This window comes from Triticum dicoccoides, chromosome 7B (assembly GCF_002162155.2).
Source record: "Triticum dicoccoides isolate Atlit2015 ecotype Zavitan chromosome 7B, WEW_v2.0, whole genome shotgun sequence".
In the NCBI taxonomy this organism is placed as follows: Eukaryota; Viridiplantae; Streptophyta; class Magnoliopsida; order Poales; family Poaceae; genus Triticum; species Triticum dicoccoides.
The window spans coordinates 182,874,486-182,885,237 of NC_041393.1; the positions used below are offsets into that span (position 1 = coordinate 182,874,486).

Here is a 10,752-nt window from a genome sequence, read left to right on the forward strand (position 1 = left end):
AGTCCAGGACTTAGTAGAACATGAGCCCCCGGACGAACGGGTGAAGAGGAAAACCCAGTCCGCGGAGGAAATGGGAAAGAAAAACAACCCTCTCATGGGGCCTGGGGGTGGGGATGAGTTGCCCCACATCTGGAAGCCGGTGCACGATGTCGTTAGACAAGTATCCGGCCTTCCTCAATTTTTTGATTTGCCCCTCCGTAAAGGAGGAGGCCATCCATCTTCCTCCCGCTTCGGACATGGTTGGAGAAGGTTGAGGTGGGAAGTGCGGGCTTGGGCACTGGAGTTCGAGCGCGCAGGGACGGATAAGCAGAGGAGGAAGAAGGCGTGAATGGAAAGGCTTATCTCCCAAGCGCCACGGTTAATGGCGCGGTTGGGTTACCCACGCCCGTATTGATGAGAATCCTGGAATAAGAGGACACGATCTCTGCTTTGACAAGACGTGCCAAGGAAACCGCCTCGCTAAACGCGCTGAGGCAGAACAATAAAATGAATAAAAGCTTGGTCGTGGCATTATATCACGTCGTGGAATACGTCAGCAGATCCGATTAACGCAAATACTATTCTCTCTATGGTGGAATGTGGAACTTATTGCAGAGCCGGACACTACCCTGGTGTTCAACATCTTCTATGAAGTATTCGGAGGAGGAACCCGCCTTGCAATGCCGAAGACAACTTGTGCGCCGGACTCGTCGTCATTGAAGCCTGGTTCAGGGGCTACTGAGGGAGTCCTGGATTAGGGGGTGTCCGGATGGCCGGACTAAGACCTTTGGCCGGACTCCCGGACTATGAAGATACAAGATTGAAGACTCCGTCCAATGTCCGGATGGGACTTTCCTTGGCGTGGAAGGCAAGCTTGGCGATACGATATGAAGATCTCCTCCCATTGTAATCGACTCTGTCTAACCCTAGCCCTCTCCTGTGTCTATATAAACCGGAGAGTTTTAGTCCGTAGGACGAACAACAATCATACCATAGGCTAGCTTCTGGGGTTTAGCCACTTTGATCTCGTGGTAGATCTACTCTTGTACTACCCATATCATCAATATTCATCAAGCAGGAATAGGGTTTTACCTCCATCGAGAGGGCCCGAACCTGGGTAAAAACATCGTGTCCCTTGTCTCCTGTTACCATCCGCCTAGACGCACAGTTCGTGACCCCCTACCGAGATCCGCCGGTTTTGACACCGACACCTGTATTTACAAGAAAGTGAGTGGGAGCTCTCTAGCATTTCTCATATTATATGTGGATGACATTGTATTGTTGGGAAATGATACAAAACTTTTGGAAAGCATAAAGGCCTACTTGAATAAGTGTTTTTCAATGAAGGACCTTGGAGAAGCTGCTTACATATTAGGCATCAAGATCTATAGAGATAGATCGAGACGCCTCATTGGTCTTTCACAAAGCACATACCTTGACAAGATATTAAAGAAGTTCAATATGGATCAGTCCAAGAAGGGGTTCTTGCCTATATTGCAAGGTGTGAGATTGAGCGCAGCTCAATGCCCGACCTCGGCAGAAGATAGAGAAAAGATGAGTGTCATCCCCTATGCCTCAGCCATAGGCTCTATTATGTATGCCATGCTGTGTACCAGACCTGATGTGAACCTTGCCATAAGTTTGGTAGGGAGGTACCAAAGTGATCCCGGAATGGAACACTGGACAACGGTCAAGAATATCTCGAAGTACCTGAAAAGGACTAAGGATATGTTTCTCGTTTATAGAGGTGCCGAAGAGCTCGTCGTAAAGGGTTACATCGATGCTAGCTTCGACACAAATCCAGATGACTCCAAATCACAAACCGGATACGTGTATATTTTGAATGGTGGGGCAGTGAGCTAGTGCAGTTGCAAGCAAAGCGTTATGGTGGGATCTACATGGGAAGCGGAGTAAATAGCTGCTTCGGAAGCAGCACATGAAGCAGTCTGGATGAAGGAGTTTATCACTGACCTAGGAGTGAGTCCCAATGCGTCGGGCCTGATGACTCTCTTCTGTGACAACACTGGAGCTATTGCCCTTGCCAAAGAGCCCAGGTTTCACAAAAACACCAGGCACGTCAAGCATCTCTTCAACTCCATTTGTGAATATATTCAAGATGGAGACATAGATATTTGTAAAGTGCATATGAATCTGAATGTCGCAGATCCGTTGACTAAACCTCTTCCATGAGCAAAACATGATCAGCACCAGAACTCTACGGGTGTTCGATTCATCGCAGCGTAACTAGATTATTGACTCTAGTGCAAGTGGGGGACTGTTGGAAATATGCCCTAGAGGCATAATAAAATAGTTATTATTATATTTCCTTATTCATGATAATTGTCTATTGTTCGTGCTATAATTGTATTAACCGGAAACCGTAATACATGCGTGAATACATAGACCGCAACATGTCCCTAGTGAGCCTCTAGTTGACTAGCTCGTTGATCAATAGATGGTTGTGGTTTCCTGACCATGGACATTGGATGTCGTTGATAACGAGATCACATCATTAGGAGAATGATGTGATGGACAAGACCCATTCCTAAGCATAGCACAAGATCGTGTAGTTTGTTTGCTAGAGCTTTTCTCATGTCAAGTATCATTTCCTTAGACCATGAGATTGTGCAACTCCCGGATACTGTAGGAATGCTTTGGGTGTATCAAACGTCACAACGTAACTGGGTGACTATAAAGGTGCACTACAGGTATCTCCAAAAGTGTATGTTGGGTTGGCACGAATCAAGACTGGGATTTGTCACTCCGTATGACGAAGAGGTATCTCTGGGCCCACTCGGTGATGCATCATCACAATGAGCTCAATGTGACTAAGGAGTTAGCCACGGGATCATATGTTACGGAATGAGTAAAAGAGACTTGCCGATAACGAGATTGAACGAGGTATAGGGATACCGACGATCGAATCTCGGGCAAGTAACATACCAATGGACAAAGGGAATTGTATACGAGATTGATTGAATCCCCAACATCGTGGTTCATCTGATGAGATCATCGTGGAACATGTGGGAACCAATATAGGTATCCAGATCCCGCTATTGGTTATTGGCCGGAGAGATGTCTCAGTCATGTATGCATGGTTCCTGAACCCATAGGGTCTACACACTTAAGGTTCGGTGACGCTAGAGTTGTAATGGGAAATTGCCTATGGTTACCGAAAGTTGTTCGGAGTCCTGGATGAGATCCCGGACGTCACGAGGAGTTCCGAAATGGTCCGGAGGTAAAGATTTATATATGGGAAGTCTAATTTTACCAGAAAGTTTGGGGGTTATTGGTATTGTATCGGGACCACCGAAAGGTGTTCGGGGGTCCACCGGGTGGGGCCACCTACCCCCGGGGGGGGCAAGTGGGCTGAATATGGGTGGGAACCAGCCCCCTAGTGGGTTGGTGCGCCCCCAAGGGCCCAAGGCACCTAGGGGTGGGGCGCCTCCCACCTGCTTGGGGGGCAAGTCTCCCCCCTTGCCCCCCTCTAGATGCATCTAGGGGGGCCGACCCCCTCTTCCCTTCCCCCTATAAATAGTGAGGGGATGAGAGGGCAGCCGCACTATTCCCCTGGTGCAGCCCTTCCCCCCTCCAACTCCTCCTCCTCCTTTGTAGTGCTTAGCGAAGCTCTGCCGGAGAACCACGAGCTCCACCACCACGCCATCGTGCTGCCGGAGTTCTCCCTCAACTTCTCCTCTCCCCTTGCTGGATCAAGAAGGAGGAGACGTCCCCGAGCTATACGTGTGTTGAACGTGGATGCGCCGTTCGTTCGACGCTTGGATCGGATCTTCCGCGATTTTAATCGCCGCGAGTATGACTCCATCAACCGCGTTCTTGTAACGCTTCCGCTTAGCGATCTTCAAGGGTATGAAGATCAACTCCCTCTCTCTCGTTGCTAGCATCTCCTAGATTGATCTTGGTGACACATAGAATGTTTTTTGAATTATCACTACGTTCCCCAACATCATGGACATTCACATCATTCTCGCCTATCGAGAAAGGTAACACATTGACACCATGCTAGTCGTCCAATGTGAATGCATCATAGCTTGTCGGTTTATTTTTTAGTACATAATGAATGCAACTCCGCAAATATTTGAGCATGAGTGGGAGATGAGTAAAGAGTAAAGCAAATGCTTCACATTATAATTGTCATAGCCAATTGGAGCAACTCAATGAACTCATAGCTCGCACTAAATTTAGCCCCACACTTTGTTGGAATTTGTGGCTATAACACCACTAAGCTTCAGGGTCATAGAGCTGCTCACCATTGTGTTTTACCCGACCCTCTGCACCAATGGATGTGGCATGTTGTGTCCTAGTCAATAATCATCAAATGATAATGATGTGATGCTACGCTTGGTGACCCTAATACAATAGAGAAGAGCATAAATCAGTAAAAATCCCATTGAACGAGAATGTTGCATACGATGTAGGGAGAACGAAGAAAGGCGCCCGAAGTAAGTTTTGAACTGATGTAAACCAAAGAGCTTTCCTCGGATCAGAAATATGCCGACAAAGTACCGACAATAATCACTCTTACTCTATTAGCGGTTGTTTGATAGCAAACATTAGCGCTTGATTTATAGACAATGAGTTTTTACTTGATTTTTTAAAAATTAGTACTATTACCTTTTTTTTGTTAATAATCATTTTATAGAAGATTGCGTTGAAAAGTGTGTTTGTCCAGTTCCTATACAGACTATATTTTATCCCACCATGACATTCTGTCGCGGTATCCAAATACATGAGAGCCGATTCACCGACCGTCAAACTCACAAAATGATGGCTGAGTATACGCCCACGTAGATAGCCATCGAGGGCAAAAACTTGAACACACATACAGAAGCCAAGGAGCTGACCTCAGCGGGTGTAACGAACTGGGTGGATGGCGCGAAGGCAGCAACAGTCGTGGCACAACGTCTAGAGAAGGAAAACCTCGATGTGTGGCACACCAATGAGCCCGTCGCATCTGCCATCACGTCGTGGACGTCTGCAGGTTCTTTTTTTTCACCGATGATCATGCCCACAAGGACCAACATGAGAGAGAGTGGAAGGAGATATAAGAATCACGTTTCTAGAAAAAACAACCAATAGTCGTTTTTTCTACAAACCGAGAATTTCAGGTTCTTAAGAATCTAGTTTTGCGTATTTTTACGGACTAGTTAGATTAACTAAAAGTGATTTTGTCTGTTTTATGGGCTTCCGGGGCCAATCAGCAGCACTGAAACATCGGCTGACCCTACCCCCGCGTCGCCTCTGTCTGGCGACACGGGGGGATCCCCTCCGGCGCCGTCACCGTCCCACCCCCTCCACCCCCTCACCTCGCCGCCGCCTGAGGAGGCCGCCGGCGAAGCCCGGTTTGGATCCAGGGAGGGTGGCGACGGGGCTTCTTTCTGCGACGCGCAAGGGCGCATCTGGCGCGAAGGCGCAGCGGGTTAGGGCGGGCGCGCGGGCGCAGCTCCGACGCGAGCTGCCGAGGCTCCGGCGGTGCGAGGAGTGGGGCGGCGCGGCGGTGGTCTCGCGCGCCGGGGCTGCAAGAGGAGGCCGGGGCGGCAGCCCCGGGTCGAGCTCGCCAGCGGGCCTCCTTGCGGGGCGGGCTGCGGCTTGGGTGATGGTCGGGCGGTTGTGCGCCGGTGGTGGCTGGTGGGAGCGGGCCTTGGGCGGTGCAGCGGTGGATGCGTTGGCTTCCGGCGCGGTTGAGAGGTGCGGCGGCAGCTGCTCCACGAGGTGGAGCCGGTGGACGTCGACAATGGGGATTGTGTGCTGTGCAGTGCTTCGGATCTGCTTGGATTCGGAGGTGTGGAGGAGCTTCGGGCGAAAGTCCAGCACTGACTTTGGGTCGGTACCGGCAACGGCGGCGCCATGGCGCCGTTTCCCTTCTTGAAGGCGTTGCCGTGGAGCTCCATTGCACGACTCTCGGGGAGAAATCCCTAGCTTCGGATGGTCGAAGCGGGCGATGACGGCGGCTACGTCGTTTCCTTCTTTGAGGCATCGCCTTGGAGAGTCAACATACTGCAGTTTGCACGGATCTCTTCGTCGTCGGGGACAGTGGACGTCGGAGCGGCGGCTCCGGGTGGTTTCTGATTGTGCGCCGAGATGGCGATCTCGGGAACAATGTGAGTGACAGCTCTATGTGGCGGGGCTCTATCTCGGCATTGGTTGGGTGGCATCCTTGTCCCGCTTGGGCGGTAGGGGTGTCGGCTCGGTCGATGCGCTCCAGAGGGGGCGGTCTGACTTTACGTCGGGGCGGCGGCCCCGGATGTGGTGCGACGTTCGTGGTCTGCGAACGGTTGCCCTGAGCAGCGTGGGCTGCGGGCAGCTGGGTTGTGCGGCGTTGCTGCTCTGGGGGAGCGGTGGTATGTCGGGGCGGCGGCCCCGGAAGGCGGTGCCGGTTGATTGCGCTGGGCGCGACGGAGCGGTGGATGTCGGGGCGGCGGCCCCGAGAGAATCACTGTGGCGACCAAACTTCTGTGGCAACGATGATGGTGGGAGCGATGTCGACAACGTGGCAATGGTTGCGGTAGTCGGCTCTTCTCCGGCGTGTTCACGGTATTGCCTCGGTTTGTTTGTTGCTGTGGAGTCGAAGCTGCGGTGGCAGGGCCCTGTGGTGTACGATGACTGGCTGCAGGTGGTCCGTTCGGTGATCTTCCGTGGCGCCAGCCGTGCCTGGTTTTGTTCTTCTGAGTTCTCCGTCAGAGTCGGAGCTGCGTTGTCTGGCCGTAGGTCGACATATCGTCGATTAGGGTGGACTTTGCCCTGTGTGTTTCAGTCTTTGGGTGTGGGCTTGGCCCTTGTTGTTCCGGTTTTCGCCCGGTTTTCCGTAATTAACTGGGCAATTCTCTTCTTCTTAATTGATAGATGAGGCAATCTTTGTCTGTTTTATATAGAACGGATTCTCTACGTTCCACGCATCCAAACAACCCCTTGGATATTCTTCAAAAGAAAATAAAAAACAGTCCCTTAGATTGTGGGTAGAAAAAGAGATCTTAGTTCGTTTGGAGAAGAACTCTTCGATCCCATGTAAAAAAAAACTCTTTGATCCTCGAAAAGGGTAGAAGGGAAAGAACCTTTTGAAACCGTATCCCTTTTGCGCCTCCGGCACAGGCACCCGCCGTGCGCCGTCGACCACGAGAAACAGGGAATCAGGATCTTTGGCTACCGACCACATGCCACATGCACATCGAAAACAAACCAAATCCATCTGCCCATTAATCAGTTTTTATTCCACCGGAAACCCCAGCCAAAAATACGCAGCAGCCACAGAAAATCTCCAGCAAGACCACTACTCCACCTTCTCCTCCTTCCCTTCGTCTCCCCCCGGCCCGTTACGCTCCCTGCCCTGCTCCTCCCAATCGCCGCCGCCCTCCTCCTCCTACTGCGCCACAGTCGTCTCCTCCTCCGCCGTCCAGATCCGTCCTGCTGCGCGTCCGTCCACGAGCACGGCTCCTAGATTCGCGAGAGCTCCTCCCCCGCGAGATCTGCCACCGCCGTCTCGGCGCCGCAGCCCCTTCGTCCGGTGGCGATCCGCCCCTCGAACCACCGCCGGCGCGCTCTCCAGGTAACGCTGCTGCCCGGGTTACCCTCTGTTCGGTCTCGTACCGTCGCGGCGAAGCTTCCCGGCAGCTCGATCTTTAGGGTTGGTAGCTACTAGCTACTCCAAACCGGTCGATTGGTCATCGTAGCTTATGGCGTGGTGATTCGGTTGCTGCTAGCGGACAAGTGGTTCGCCGGATTGAAGCCTGTTGCCCTTGCGGCCCCAGCTAATCAGCGTCGCTACGCTACCATGATGAACTAAGCGCGTGCTAGCGATTTTGGTTCGATTTGAGGGGCCTGAGCTTGATAAGCTTCGCTTGAGCTTTGCGCACCTGTCTCGAGTTAGACTCTGGATGCTAGGGTATATTTTTTCATGCTTACTCCAGGTTGCCAATGCTGGACTGAAAGAACTCCCCGTTTCACTAGGGATGGTATAATTCATGATTCCTGTGTGTCTACTAGAGCTTACTCTATGGCTATGGAGCTGTGGACTTTGCTTTCCTGGTTTCAGTGTGCTTTCTCGTGCTGCTTGTTGGTCACATTTGTTGGGTTTGGGCATCTCCTAAAATGGTCATTTTATGTTTGTGCTATGTTGATCTATACTCTGCAGTTAGCCTATATCCTCCATACGTGTGTTCACAATGTTGAAGACTTCCTATTCTTTGTTTTGCAGCTTATAATGGTGCACTTGGTGTGAGCCAGCTTGGGTGGCGTTGTGGTATCTGCTTCATTATCGTCTTAGCCTATATTTGCCCTTGGACCAAAGGCCGTTTGAGATTGACAATATGAAATAAAGAATCATACAACGTCCATGCATTCATCTGCAGACGTAACCATGCTGATGGTTCTTCTTGGGCACACCTATATGGTGTTCTTGACACCGCCTTCCGTGCTCCAGTTCTATGTAAACCGTAAGATTGTTGCTGTTACTTGTGACGTTCTATAAGTTTGGACCATGGAGCGTGCACCACGTAAAAGGGGATTTCCAACTGATCCCAAGGAATATAAGTTATATGAGGAAGTTGGAGAAGGAGTTAGTGCCACAGTTTACAGGGCTCTTTGTGTCCCGCTCAATACTTTTGTTGCCATAAAAGTTCTTGACCTTGAGAAGTGTAGTAGTGACCTGGTGAGTAGTTTGCAATTTATTGTGGTCCACAAAAATAAGTTCAAATATATTTCATGACATTCCCTTGTCTGTCCATCCTTTTTGTGATAAATTGATTATTGTTATGATAACAACTACTTTACGTCGAGCATGTGATACAATCCATAATCCAAAGGCCTAGAAAAATAAATATTGAAGTGTTATAAGGCTCTTGTGTATTGATGAGCAACGATATGGTTTGGTCATCTGGGTAGACCTTATTCTGTTGTGTATTAGGATTTTGATCGAGATCCTGGAATCCCAATGTGAGTGTAGCGTATGTATGTTACAATTTACCAAAAATACATATTAGCTTACTTCAATGTAGAATATTACGATGCTTCAATATTTTCTTTAGAATGTTTTGAACAAGCTTTGTATCTGCTTCCGTCTAATCAGTTTGAGCCCAGAATAATGTGCACATGAGACTATCAATGGGCCATCTGTTACCTTCCTTGTCTGGTTGCCAGCTACGCTATTCTTTCAGCAAATGTTACCTTTCAAACAACAAATCGGTTTTTCTTTCATTGAACTGTCTACTGTAGAAATGCGGACTACATTATTGGCAGTGGAAATTTTCTATGTTTATTTAAAGAAAAAAAATCCATCATTCCAATGTTTGATATAAATAAAATCCTGTTTGTAGCCTTGTATGTATGTTTCTAGTAATGCTTTGGTTGCACTTTTTTGATTGTGAATTGGTAACTTCTTACGTCCTGTTTGTAGCCTTGTATTTATGTTTCTAGTAATGCTTTGCTTGCACTTTTTTGTTTGTGAATTGGTAACTTCTTATGTTTGATAAGTGACATATGCATAAGTTCTCTTCTTTCAGACAGTTATACAGGCTTACTGCTTATCTTCAATATGAACATGCTAATTTCAACCTAATTATATGTATTTTGTTAGTTTTTTGTTTGCCTGTCTTCCTCACCTTTTGGAATTATCATTCTTCAGGATGGAATAAGGCGGGAAGTACAAACCATGAGCTTGATTGACCATCCAAATCTTCTTCGCGCATGCTGTTCATTTGCAAATGACCATCAGCTTTGGGTTGTCATGCCTTTCATGGCTGCTGGATCTGCCCTGCACATTATAAAAACTAATTTTCCAGATGGTTTTGAGGAAGCAGTCATTGCCACACTTTTGTGGGAAGTTCTCAAAGCTCTCGTCTACCTACACTCTCAAGGGCATATTCACAGAGATGTAAAGGTATATACTTCAGAGTTCTTTGAATCCATAATTATCTTCTGAAGCATCTAGCATAACAGAATTAAGTTGATTTGTCTTTATCTGGTTTATTAAGAAACTAATTACAGTCCACATGTTTCTTTAGAGACATACCATTTTAGATATTTCATTCATCATCCAGAACTGTTCCCCTTGCAAACGACCTTATTAGTTGAATTTCTTGTAGCCTTGTATTGAATGTTGAACTATTCAGTTGTTGCCTTTGCCTTGTGCTATGCACCCTGTCTTTGAGGGCTGGGTCAGACCGCATGTCATCCCCTCAAAGGGTGGTGCGTCGATGGTTACGGCTGCTTCACTGTGGCTTGCAACATTAGATTTTTATTCCGAGAGGGAGACAAATGCATCTTTATCATGTATTGCTGGTAGAACAGTATGATGAGAGGAATCAGAAGAATGGTGAGGGCACTACAATTTTAATGCTATTAAGGGCAGAGGAGATTTCTAACTAGTGTCATTAAGATGTTTGTCTAGAGAACGACTAGTCTCTTACCGTGTTACCTAGCCAAGTGATGATTTGTCGCCTGGCGGGGATTCCCAAGCATTGCCCAGGGTGACAAGTGGTTGCATGGTTGGATGCGTAAATCCTTGTTGTGCCTAGTCAGTAGTTGGCGAGGTAACATTTGTCAAATAAGGAAAAGCATGCAGATAGCCAATATTTTGTACCGGCATTTATTTGCTTTACCAATTACCAATTATTATTGGCTGTGCAGAATATGGGCTTGCTATAAATGTTGGGCTGATCAAAAATAAATTTGTTGGTCTGGCACCTATTGGCTAGGCACAAATGTGCATCCAACCGACAACCGTGTTGCCACTTGCCATGGTTGGGCTGGTTGCTTACTTAG

General features: G+C 48.4%; 1 protein-coding gene across 1 annotated transcript in view; it reads left to right on the forward strand.

Moving 5' to 3' along the window:
• Positions 1-7,226: 7,226 nt before the first annotated feature.
• Positions 7,227-10,752, forward strand: part of LOC119341960 (serine/threonine-protein kinase BLUS1-like) — a 10,190-nt gene continuing 6,664 nt past the window's right edge. Inside the window, exons 1-3 of the mRNA XM_037613805.1 lie at positions 7,227-7,540; positions 8,189-8,641; positions 9,614-9,868. Of these exons, the coding sequence (XP_037469702.1) occupies positions 8,471-8,641; positions 9,614-9,868 (426 nt within the window). The 5' untranslated portion in view covers positions 7,227-7,540; positions 8,189-8,470. The remainder of the gene's footprint in view (positions 7,541-8,188; positions 8,642-9,613; positions 9,869-10,752) is intronic.